At 40.6% G+C, this 13,448-nt stretch overlaps 1 protein-coding gene across 13 annotated transcripts in view; it reads left to right on the top strand.

Annotated features, from left to right (window-relative positions):
* LOC5508227 (potassium voltage-gated channel subfamily H member 1) overlaps nucleotides 1–10,779 on the top strand; it is a 49,906-nt gene extending 39,127 nt beyond the window's left edge. For all 13 annotated transcript variants that reach the window (XM_032376989.2, XM_032376994.2, XM_032376988.2 and 10 more), the window contains 7 exons: nucleotides 1,222–1,389; nucleotides 1,953–2,180; nucleotides 3,369–3,786; nucleotides 4,747–4,946; nucleotides 7,398–7,650; nucleotides 8,207–8,403; nucleotides 8,980–10,779. In XM_032376989.2, coding sequence (XP_032232880.1) covers nucleotides 1,222–1,389; nucleotides 1,953–2,180; nucleotides 3,369–3,786; nucleotides 4,747–4,946; nucleotides 7,398–7,650; nucleotides 8,207–8,403; nucleotides 8,980–9,747 — 2,232 coding nt within the window. In that variant the 3' untranslated portion in view covers nucleotides 9,748–10,779. The remainder of the gene's footprint in view (nucleotides 1–1,221; nucleotides 1,390–1,952; nucleotides 2,181–3,368; nucleotides 3,787–4,746; nucleotides 4,947–7,397; nucleotides 7,651–8,206; nucleotides 8,404–8,979) is intronic.
* Nucleotides 10,780–13,448: the final 2,669 nt, after the last annotated feature.

Below are 13,448 nucleotides of genomic sequence, written 5' to 3'. Positions count from 1 at the left end.
TTTTCCGTATTTCAACATTTTTTGGGCTGTCTCGAATTGACCAATATTAGATTTTAGGTAATACGAAATGTGTTAAGAAAATTAAATCGAATTAAATCAAATTCAATCGAACAGCAGCGATTTCCCTAAGCGTTGACAGAAAAAATACCTACTTACATAACGACTTGCCTTAAAGGCAACCAGATTTAAAAAAGGAAAACAATTTCCCTGTACTTAGTCTCTCATTGATATTTCCTCACATTGTATATGTTCTCTCACATCGCATATATTTTCTCATATTGCATCTATTGTCTCACATTGCTTATTCTTTCTCAAATTACTTGTATTTTCTCACATTGCATATTCTTTCTCATATTTCATATATTTTCTAACTTTGTCAATATTTTCTCACATTGCATATATTTTCTCATATTGCCTTTATTTTCTCTCATTTCTTATATTTTCTTACATCGCCTTAGTTGAACTCCCGAGAATTGCTTTTAAATGACTAATATCAACTTACGTCTTCAACTTGCTGTTATATTTTTGTAGGAATAATATAGGATAGGATATTGATCCTTTTTCCTTTTTATCTCGATAATATACATGCACAAATTTCTCGATTCTGATTAGCTGAGAGCAGTGCAATTTTCATGTAACCCTAGTGCAATAAGTGGTAATACCAGTGCAATTACATTAAAAGTCGAAACACACGAAAATAACTATTTTCTTAAACGATAGATACTGTATGATACTCTACAGTGTTTTTCAAAAAGTTGAAATTATGAAACTACAATGCATATTAATCTCAATTTAAACTCAAAACTGTATGATTACCTATACTAATAAAGATACAAAAATAAGCTCGACTTTAAGTTTTCGTTTTCATCGCTGTGGGATTTTTTCGTCAAAGTGATGATGATGATGACATTTAGGCTATATAGCGATGTCGATGATGATAATAATAATGATGGCAGCGGCAATGTTTATAGCGACGGTGACGAAGACGATGATGATGTAATGATGATGGTGACAGTAACGATGTTTATAGCTATGATGACGACGATGATAATAACGATATAATGATAATGAAGACAGGAGCAATATGTTTGTAGCTACGATGACGATGTCAACGATGTTGATGCTTTCAACAGGATGGCATTTATGGGGAAGATAAGGATACTGAATATTATAGTGATGATAATGATGCTAATGATGGCTTCATCACTGCTTTATCTTTAGCTGATGTCACTCAATGATGACATCATCCCTCAGTACAAGCAGGAGATACCGGAGACACCCCCTCGTGTCATCCTACACTACAACACGTTCAAAACTTCCTGGGACTGGGTCATCCTGATTCTGACGCTCTACACAACTGTTTCCGTGCCTTTTATGGTTTGCTTCGCGGTAAGGATTTGTCTATCCACAGAAATGCTAGCGTAAATGGAACTCTTTTTATCACAAGTTGCTGTACATATAAGTAACAAAATACACTAAATAAAATTCTCGAGAGCTGGAATTAAAACTTAAGATGATCTGGAAAGAACTTATTGAAGCCTGACTTAAAGATAGTGTAGTTAAATTTTTTTTCTGAGTTCAAGCCAGATGTTGTTCCATGTTTTGTTCCTCGGTGGGAAGGGGGGTTCTTTATAAAAGCAGACGGGGCTGATCGTCCTATATTTGAGGTTATAAAGTTCTAGTAACCTCTATACCTTAGGAGGTCTCACGCTTGTAGATCGTCACACCCCATTAACACATAGACATTAAAGAGGTCATAAAAGAGATGTGCTCGATGGTGACGTCACCACCTGACGTCACCACCTGACGTCACCACCTGCGTCACCACCTGACGTCACCACCTGCGTCACCACCTGACGTCACCACCTGCGTCACCACCTGCGTCACCACCTGCCTTTATATAACGCTTATCATGTGTATTCCCTAACAATCAACTCCATTTACAATTTCAGTACAATAGCGAACCCCTAAACATTCTCGACATGATAGTGGATTGGCTGTTCATAGCCGACATTGTGTTGAACTTCCACACCACATACGTGGGTAAAGATGGCGAGATAATCGATGATCCCCGCCTCATCCGATTGAATTATCTGAAAACGTGGTTCGTCCTTGACTTGGTATCCTCTCTTCCTTACGGCGTTCTTTATTTTATCCCAAAATCCGAAATGGAACAAACGGTAAGTAAATTATAGCTAGATTTTTTTGGGTGACAAACTCGTACGCGCTCAGGTGATTGGAGGTGGGCTTATGGCTCTTTGGCGGCAAAATAACAAAAACAACATATTCAGCGCCTACGAAGCAGCCAGAAAGTTTATATGTCCGAAGTAAATATACATTTATACTTGTTAAAATAAAGAGTAATAATTTGGTAGATCTAGATGTCGTCAAACTTTGTTAGCTTTCTCATCACCAACGGGCGACTTGTACTAAAAAATCACGTGACGACACGAGTCTCAAACTCACGCCAAAATAAGCACAGTAAAGGTCGTAACCACCCTCTCGCGTGATGGCTGCAGCCATTTCTTGGTCGTCACTCTCTCGCGTGATGGCTGTAGCCATTTCTTGGTCGTCACTCTCTCGCGTGATGGCTGTAGCCATTTCTTGGTCGTCACTCTCTCGCGTGATGGCTGCAGCCATTTCTTGGTCGTCACTCTCTCGCGTGATGGCTGTAGCCATTTCTTGGTCGTCACTCTCTCGCGTGATTGCTGTAGCCATTTCTTGGTCGTCACCCTCTCGCGTGATGGCTGTAGCCATTTCTTGGTCGTCACTCTCTCGCGGATGGCTGTAGCCATTTCTTGGTCGTCACTCTCTCGCGGATGGCTGTAGCCATTTCTTGGTCGTCACTCTCTCGCGTGATGGCTGTAGCCATTTCTTGGTCGTCACTCTCTCGCGGATGGCTGTAGCCATTTCTTGGTCGTCACCCTCTCGCGGATGGCTGCAGCCATTTCTTGGTCGTCACTCTCTCGCGTGATGGCTGTAGCTATTTCTGTGCTTTTTTTGGCGTGAGTTTGAGACTCGTGTCGTCACGTGATTTTTTAGAACAAGTCGCTCGTTGGTGACGAGGAAGCTCACAAAGTTTGACGACATCTAGATCTACAAAATTATTACTATTTATTTTAACAACTATATATGTATATTGATCTAGAAATCGCACTCTCCTTATCTTACATTAAATGACCCGGGAGGCATGTGCTGTAGTACCTAGATTTAGTTTAATCTGCTTAATTGAGGTTAAACTGAAGAATTTGGAAAGTGTACGTTATATAGAAGTTATCTGCTTAATGAAGGCCCATTAATGAAGGCTCTCTTGTACATTTTTAAATTACATTTTAACCTTTAAAAAGGTTTTTTTTTTTTTTTTGCAGGAGATTGCAAACCTTTTGAGCTTCCTTCGTGTCTTTCGTCTTCTTCGTCTAGGCCGCGTCGCGCGCAAAATCGACAAATATTTAGAGTACGGCGCTTCCACATTCTTCCTCCTTATGCTCTCATTTTGTCTCGTTGCGCATTGGATGGCCTGCATGTTTTACGTCATTGCGACTAAATATGATAAATATGATGTACACTGCTGGCTTTACATACTTGCTGATCAAATTGGCATGCAGTATAAGAAGAACGGCAACTCCACAGAATATGACTATACTAATACAGGGCCTACCATTGCTGCCCGTTATGTGTCTGCGTTGTATTACACACTTACAAGTCTCACGACAATCGGATTCGGGAATATATCCCCTAACACAACGGCGGAAAAGCTGTTTGGATGCGTTACCATGCTGCTAGGATGTAAGTTGAGCTAGCTACTGTCTAATCATTATCAACAGCATCTATACCATCATCATCATCATTATCATTTTTATTATTATTTTTATCATGATCATCATAATTATTATTTTATCATCATCATCATTATTATTTTATCATCATCATCATCATTATTATTATTTTTATCATCGTCATCATCAATATTTTATCATCATCATTTTATCATCATCATTATTATTATTTTATCATCATCATCATTATCATTTTTATCATTATCATTATTACTATTACTAGCCGTCATTTTGTCAGTTTGTCAACATAACCGTCGACATCATAGTGATCTTGAAAATTAGCTATGCAACTACGATGAAGCGCCATGATCACGTGACTGGGTGGGGGATACAGCGAGAGCCCCCTCTTAAGTGTTTCATTTTAAAGGATCGACAATACTATTCTTTTTGCATAGTAAGATGGAGATTTATGTATCAGAAATTACAACTCGTTCGTAAGCTTCCTGAACAATAAACAAATATAGTAGATTTTATAAACTGTTTCTCTAAGCAATTTGCAAGATTTGATGATTATCCAACTATCTTGGTGAAAATACACCTATTTCAATAAACGTTGTCATTGCAAAGACCAATCACTGCTTATGGGTATAATTATTTGTAAGAATAAAGATGATAAGTAATATAATCGCATAAATTATCCTAATTTTCCTGCATTCAGTAGAATTTTGACGTGTTCCATGGTATTTTTCGATCTTAGAACTGCCATTCGACAATTGGGATTAGCCATTTGCACTGACAACATATTTTGAAATAGGTGTATTCGATTTTCAAATTATGCTAAATACGATTACCCATATAAGGAAATGTTATGTGATTGTTTCCTGTGTGTAACTTCAGACCCCCGACCCGTTCCCAGCAAATCCTGGGTTCGCGCTTATCTACACAAACATCACTTTCTTTTCTATTGCAGCGATTTTGTTCTCGCTGATTTTTGGGCAAGTGTCGGCGATCCTGCAGCAGTCCCAAAAGAACACTGCTAAATATCACTCAATCATCGATAACATGCGGCAGTTCAGCAAGCTGTATAAGCTACCGTCCGTGTTAGCTGATAGAATTATAGACTACTTCATGTCAACTTGGGCGAGTAACAAGGGCATAGATACAGATGAGGTGAGTAACAAAGGCGTAGATACAGATGAGATGAGTAACAAAGGCATAGATACAGATGAGGTGAGTATCAATGGCATAGATACAGATGGGGCGAGTAACAAGGGCAAAGATACAAGATGAGGCGAGTAACAAAGGCATAGATACAGATGAGGTGAGTAACAAGGGCATAGATACAGATGAGGTGAGTAACAAAGGCATAGATACAGATGAGGTGAGTAACAAGGGCATAGATACAGATGAGGTGAGTAACAAGGGCATAGATACAGATGAGGTGAGTAACAAAGGCGTGGATACAGATGAGGTGAGTAACAAAGCAAAGATACAGATGAGGTGAGTAACAAGGGCATAGATACAGATGAGGTGAGTAACAAAGGCATAGATACAGATGAGGTGAGTAACAAGGGCATAGATACAGATGAGGTGAGTAACAAGGGCATAGATACAGATGAGGCGTGTAACAAGGGCATAGATACAGATGAGGTGAGTAACAAAGGCGTGGATACAGATGAGGTGAGTAACAAAGGCGTGGATACAGATGAGGTGAGTAACAAAGGCATAGATACAGATGAGGTTAGTAACAAAGGCATAGATACAGATGAGGTGAGTAACAAGGGCATAGATACAGATGAGGTTAGTAACAAAGGCATAGATACAGATGAGGTGAGTAACAAAGGCGTGGATACAGATGAGGTGAGTAACAAAGGCATAGATACAGATGAGGTGAGTAACAAAGGCATAGATACAGATGAGGTGAGTAACAAGGGCATAGATACAGATGAGGTGAGTAACAAGGGCATAGATACAGATGAGGTGAGTAACAAAGGCGTGGATACAGATGAGGGGAGTAACAAAGCAAAGATACAGATGAGGTGAGTAACAAGGGCATAGATACAGATGAGGTGAGTAACAAAGGCGTGGATACAGATGAGGTGAGTAACAAAGCAAAGATACAGATGAGGTGAGTAACAAGGGCATAGATACAGATGAGGTGAGTAACAAGGGCATAGATACAGATGAGGTGAGTAACAAGGGCATAGATACAGATGAGGTGAGTAACAAGGGCATAGATACAGATGAGGCGTGTAACAAGGGCATAGATACAGATGAGGCGTGTAACAAGGGCATAGATACAGATGAGGTTAGTAACAAGGGCATAGATACAGATGAGGCGTGTAACAAGGGCATAGATACAGATGAGGTGAGTAACAAGGGCATAGATACAGATGAGGTGAGTAACAAGGGCATAGATACAGATGAGGTGAGTAACAAAGCAAAGATACAGATGAGGTGAGTAACAAGGGCATAGATACAGATGAGGTGAGTAACAAAGGCATAGATAAAGATGAGGTGAGTAACAAGGGCATAGATACAGTTGAGGTGAGTAACAAGGGCATAGATACAGATGAGGCGTGTAACAAGGGCATAGATACAGATGAGGTGAGTAACAAGGGCATAGATACAGATGAGGTGAGTAACAAAGGCATAGATACAGATGAGGTGAGTAACAAAGGCATAGATACAGATGAGGTGAGTAACAAGGGCATAGATACAGATGAGGTGAGTAACAAGGGCATAGATACAGATGAGGTGAGTAACAAAGGCGTGGATACAGATGAGGTGAGTAACAAAGCAAAGATACAGATGAGGTGGGTAACAAGGGCATAGATACAGATGAGGTGAGTAACAAAGGCGTGGATACAGATGAGGTGAGTAACAAAGCAAAGATACAGATGAGGTGAGTAACAAGGGCATAGATACAGATGAGGTGAGTAACAAGGGCATAGATACAGATGAGGTGAGTAACAAGGGCATAGATACAGATGAGGTGAGTAACAAGGGCATAGATACAGATGAGGCGTGTAACAAGGGCATAGATACAGATGAGGCGTGTAACAAGGGCATAGATACAGATGAGGTTAGTAACAAGGGCATAGATACAGATGAGGCGTGTAACAAGGGCATAGATACAGATGAGGTGAGTAACAAGGGCATAGATACAGATGAGGTGAGTAACAAGGGCATAGATACAGATGAGGTGAGTATCAAAGGCATAGATACAGATGAGGCGAGTAACAAAGGCATGCGTAAACACAATCTTTTTTCCATGCGGACTATAAGCAAATGAATAAATTTGGAATGCTTGTCCCCTATCCCACCCTCTCTTCCTTCTTGAAAAAAAAAAAGCTTGAACCAACAAACACAATTGAGGTTGGCACCAGGAATCGAAACCGGAAACCGGGAGAGAGAGAGGCACAGGCTAGCGAGACACTATCAACTACGCTACCCACGCCTTTCTGAACACAGTTGTTTCTCTGATGTTTGGAGCATTTACCCCGAAATGCTTACCTTTCAAATTCAATGCGGACCTTTCAGATTTAAAGCTTTGTCTTTCTGGTTATACCATAAATTCCCTGCTGCAGCATGTAATTCCTCAGGTCATTCATCCCTCAGGTGCTCAAGTACTGCCCCAAGGACTTACAGGCGGACATCTGTGTACATCTGAACCGCGTAGTCCTGGAGAATAATTTAGCCTTTCGCGACGCACCAATGGGCGTCAAGCGTGCCATCGCAAGGAATTTCTGGATCTGTCACGTGGCACCTAACGATCGAATCATTCATCACGGGGAAAGCCTGGACGTTTTGTATTTCATCGCACGGGGCTCACTCGAGGTCAAGCAGGGGGAAGCCGTTGTTGGGTTGCTAGGTAACGTCTTATCTCATGTATTTATATCATCAGCGTCAGTATTATTGATGCTTCTAATAAGAATTTATATGATATTTTTGGACAGGTGGACACATTTCAAAAGCCTGTTAGGGTTTCTTTATCCCCCTACCAATTGTAATAAGAAAATTTGTATAGGTATGATTATAACTATTATTTTGGTAAAACAAACAAACAATCATACGTTGGTATGATACGTTGATATGACTGCCAATCATAAACAACATTTAATAATCACTATCATTATCATCATCATCATCATCATCATCATCATCATCATCATCATCATCAGCAGCAGCAGCATGATAATGCACGCTTATTGCTATACACGTTTTTCATCTCAAATGGCAAATCACTATCGTGTCTCAACTCGCCGTTTGCACTTTGACGACGTTTATGTTTGATTAAGATGTATCACAATGATCTAATCGGTCAATACCTTTGCGGCAACCTTTTCCATCTCTACAAGCAACATCATCATTATAAGCACAAAAATATGGTTTACAATGTATGACCGTAAAATATATTGCCCTTTCAGGCGAAGGTGACGTATTTGGCGATAACGTGTGCAATGAGCCCACGGTTGGCCAATCAGCGGTCGATGTACATGCGCTGACCTACTGTGACCTACACTGCATTCAGAGAGACGCTCTGCTTGAAGTGCTCGAATTCTACCCCGAGTTCGCCATGAAGTTTGCCAAGAATTTGCAGCTGTCGTACAACTTAAGAGACGAGGTAGGTATTCCTAGAAATTACTAGAAGCTTTTATGAAGTTTTAAGAAGTTCCAAGAAGTTTTACAAATCTTGTGTGAATCCCTCCTTACTTTACAATGACAATAAAGTCATATAAATCAAATCATTGTGCATAGAATGCTTAAATAGGGTTCGGTAAACTTGGATTTCAGTGATTGGTAGGAATTATGGAATAATTATGGAAAATTTTAGGAAGATCTTATTTTTGAAAGATTCCAAGAAATGGCAGCTGTCTCTTCCTGCAGTTGTTGATAAGATTTAGAAACTGTTTAGAAATATGCATATTTGTAAGGCTGTTTTTAACAGTTTTCCTTTAAAAACCATTGTAAGCCACACTTTTGTAATCGTTTTATCCAAAATTGAAATAATTACTTAAAGAAAATTATTAATATCAAGACGTCTACAACGTTATATCCCAATTTCGATCGAAAATATTACAGTTTTCTGGAATCAGCTGATGGGTAAAGATGTTTTCTCGCACTTGATATTTTGTCAGGATGACAAAATGTCGGCTGGCAGGGAGTCCTTAAATAACATAAGTATTTCGTGTGTGTTCAGCTCACGATTCGCCGCCGTACGCCGAGCATAGTGGTCCATGACGAGGAGGGCGGAGATGACCTTCGGCCTGTCAGCGTCACCTATCGCGGGAAACGGAACCGCAAGCTCAGCCTGGTGGAAGAACTTGCCTACACGTACGATATCCCAGACTCCACTGTCGATCACGCTCATAACAGCGTGGAGGAAGCCGCGCTCCCGGCAGAAAGGATGGTCCTTCCCGAACGCACCCGAACCCCGAACACTCTCCGAGCAAAGCCCGAACTATTCCAAGACTCTGTCGACGTGATTTCCAGTCTTACGGAAATGAAAGGCGAAGTTCGGCGCGAGATCGAAGTCATGAATATGAAGATGACGCAGCTGGAACAGCAGGTGTCCCTTATTTTGAATTTGCTTAAAAGCCAAGGTCATTTGCATAGTCGAGCATCCGGGAATTTGCACGAATCATCCGGGAACATAATGGATTCCCCTCAGCATGACGAATTCAATGACTCTATGAACTCACCTGTAGGGTCCCGAAGGGACACACGCACTCAACCTCCTCAGAGCCCCCGTCCTAGGGAGGACCCTCCGAAAGATGACCCTCTTCCTGATTGGCTGGCTCCTCCCGGAAGTGCTTCGTCTCAACATAGTATCCCGGATTGGGAGAATCAGGAGGCTGATCAGAGCTCTGCATCAGCGGCGAGGTTATTAAACAAAGATGAACAGAAGCCGTCCGAGCAGCCTGACCCCAGGGCGCTACAGATTCTTAAACTAATGCAGAAGAAGTAAACAAATGCACATCTTATAAAGGAGCATTCTCAGTCTACCCATAATGCAATAGTCCAGTTTCGATTTCTACTATGCCCGCTGGACATACGAACTAATAACGCATAAATACAGTGCGAGCCTCGGTTTGGTGCAAAATCCATGCGCATACTATCGCGCATCCCCTGGAGCTTATAATAAAACAACGCAAGTTATTGTTAACTTCTCGTGATTTCACTTTTGTCTGCGAATGGTTCGCCTGGAACCGAGGCTTGAATTGTTTTTATGAGTCTTTAATCCCTATGTCCAGCCGTAAAATGGAGTTATAATCTGGACTATTCAGACCATCAGAAACGGGTCTATGTAGCCTGGGTTTCATCCAAATAGACGATAGAAATGATTGATAAGAGAGGTATTTTGGCACAAATGGAAATGCAAGCCATTGACGGACTTTTATTTTAGAGCTTCTACAGTAGCTGGTCTACTGGTAAAATGTATATATTCACGTCCCTTGGCGATAATGCCTTCAAAGATTGACGTACCAGACACAAACTGCAATAATCGAGAAAGTCGAAGACTTCAGATATTGTACAGCACAAATCTCCAACTTATCCACTTATACTTTAGAGTGCTAATGGACATTGATATAGAAATCATGGGCGCTCATATAATGTTCGTTGATATGGTTTTCTTCGTTTCCCTGCTGATACTACATAACGATTAAAATTATGTTTTATGGTAGGCATTAAACGATATAAATAATCAGCGATGATGACTGGATACAGTGCCTGTTGTAGGTGCTAAACACAGCCAAAGTTATTCCTAACAACAACACCAAAACCAATGCCGGAATGACCAAAATTTATGCGATTTTTATTATAGAAAAGCAAAACCACACTACACATTACACCCCAGCCATGTCAAGTTAACAAAATATTTAGAGAGAACCACCAGACAGTGTTTTTAGCATAGTATTTCTTTTAAACTCACTAAAAAAAATATGAATAGATGTTTATATAAAAAGCACTTCCAAGAAGAATAAAAGTCTTAAACGTAGTTTTGTGTTCTATCTTATTCAATATAAACTTTGCGGAAACATTTTAATTAAAATAAATGAGAGACACCAAACTCTCGCTGTCTAGACTCTAAAGTACTACTAGGTTCGGGACGGACTAGGGTCCGTGGTACTAGTATTAGTATAGTTCTACTGTACAGGCATGTGTGAGGTTTGATTTATCCAGGGTCCGTGGTACTAGTATTAGTATAGTTCTACTGTACAGCCATGTGTGAGGTTTGATTTATCCAGGGTCCGTGGTACTAGTATTAGTATACTTCTACTGTACAGCCATGTATGAGGTTTGATTTATCCAGGGTCCGTGATACTAGTATTAGTATAGTTCTACTGTACAGCCATGTGCGAGGTTTGATTTATCCAGGGTCCGTGGTACTAATCAGTATAGTCTACTGTACAGCCATGTATGAGGTTTGATTTATCCAGGGTCCGTGGTACTAATCAGTATAGTTCTACTGTACAGCCATGTGTGAGGTTTGATTTATCCAGGGTCCGTGGTACTAGTATTAGTATAGTTCTACTGTACAGCCATGTGTGAGGTTTGATTTATCCAGGGTCCGTGGTACTAGTATTAGTATAGTTCTACTGTACAGCCATGTGTGAGGTTTGATTTATCCAGGGTCCATGGTACTAGTATTAGTATAGTTCTACTTTACAGCCATGTGTGAGGTTTGATTTATCCAGGGTCCGTGGTACTAATCAGTATAGTACTACTGTACAGCCATGTGTGAGGTTTGATTTACCCAGGGTCCGTGGTACTAATCAGTATAGTTCTACTGTACAGCCATGTGTGAGGTTTGATTTATCCAGGGTCCGTTGTACTAGTATTAGTATAGTTCTACTGTACAGCCATGTATGAGGTTTGATTTATCCAGGGTCCGTGGTACTAATCAGTATAGTTCTACTGTACAGCCATGTGCGAGGTTTGATTTATCCAGGGTCCGTGGTACTAATCAGTATAGTCTACTGTACAGCCATGTATGAGGTTTGATTTATCCAGGGTCCGTGGTACTAATCAGTATAGTTCTACTGTACAGCCATGTGTGAGGTTTGATTTATCCAGGGTCCGTGGTACTAATCAGTATAGTTCTACTGTACAGCCATGTGTGAGGTTTGATTTATCCAGGGTCCGTTGTACTAGTATTAGTATAGTTCTACTGTACAGCCATGTATGAGGTTAGATTTATCCAGGGTCCGTGGTACTAATCAGTATAGTCTACTGTACAGCCATGTATGAGGTTTGATTTATCCAGGGTCCGTGGTACTAATCAGTATAGTTCTACTGTACAGCCATGTGTGAGGTTTGATTTATCCAGGGTCCGTTGTACTAGTATTAGTATAGTTCTACTGTACAGCTAGTATAAGGTTTGATTTATCCAGGGTCTGTGGTACTAATCAGGATAGTTCTACTGTACAGCCATGTGTGAGGTTCGATTTATCAAGGGTCCTTGGTACTAGTATTAGTATAGTTCTACTGTACAGCCATGTGTGAGGTTTGATTTATCCAGGGTCCGTGGTACTAATTAGTATAGTTCTACTGTACAGCCATGTATGAGGTTTGATTCATCCAGGGTCCATGGTACTAATCAGTATAGTTCTACTGTACAGCCATGTATGAGGTTTGATTTACCCAGGGTCCGTGGTACTAATCAGTATAGTTCTACTGTACAGCCATGTGTGAGGTTTGATTTATCCAGGGTCCGTGGTACTAATCAGTATAGTACTACTGTACAGCCATGTATGAGGTTTGATTTATCCAGGGTCCGTGGTACTAGTATTAGTATAGTTCTACTGTACAGCCATGTGTGAGGTTTGATTTACCCAGGGTCCGTGGTACTAGTATTAGTATAGTTCTACTGTACAGCCATGTGTGAGGTTTGATTTATCCAGGGTCCGTGGTACTAGTATTAGTATAGTACTAAAGTACAGCCATGTGTGAGGTTTGATTTATCCAGGGTCCGTGGTACTAATCAGTATAGTTCTACTGTACAGCCATGTATGAGGTTTGATTTACGCAGGGTCCGTGGTACTAATCAGTATAGTTCTACTGTACAGCCATGTGTGAGGTTTGATTTATCCAGGGTCCGTGGTGCTAGTATCAGTATAGTTCTACTGTACAGCCATGTATGAGGTTTGATTTATCCAGGGTCTGTGGTACTAATCAGTATAGTCTACTGTACAGCCATGTGTGAGGTTTGATTTATCCAGGGTCCGTGGTACTAATCAGTATAGTTTGACTGTACAGCCATGTATGAGGTTTGATTTATCCAGGGTCCGTGGTACTAATCAGTATAGTACTACTGTACAGCCATGTGTGAGGTTTGATTTATCCAGGGTCCGTGGTACTAATCAGTATAGTTCTACTGTACAGCCATATGTGAGGTTTGATTTATCCAGGGTCCGTGGTACTAGTATTAGTATAGTTCAACTGTACAGCCATGTGTGAGGTTTGATTTATCCAGGGTCTGTGGTACTAGTATTAGTATAGTTCTACTGTACAGCCATGTGTGAGGTTTGATTTATCCAGGGTCTGTGGTACTAATCAGTATAGTTCTACTGTACAGCCATGTGTGAGGTTTGATTTATCCAGGGTCCGTGGTACTAGTATTAGTATAGTTCAACTGTACAGCCATGTGTGAGGTTTGATTTATCC

This window comes from Nematostella vectensis, chromosome 7, assembly GCF_932526225.1.
Source record: "Nematostella vectensis chromosome 7, jaNemVect1.1, whole genome shotgun sequence".
In the NCBI taxonomy this organism is placed as follows: domain Eukaryota; kingdom Metazoa; phylum Cnidaria; class Anthozoa; order Actiniaria; family Edwardsiidae; genus Nematostella; species Nematostella vectensis.
Note: the sequence above shows the minus strand (reverse complement) of the source record. Positions and strands in the feature narration are given on the sequence as shown.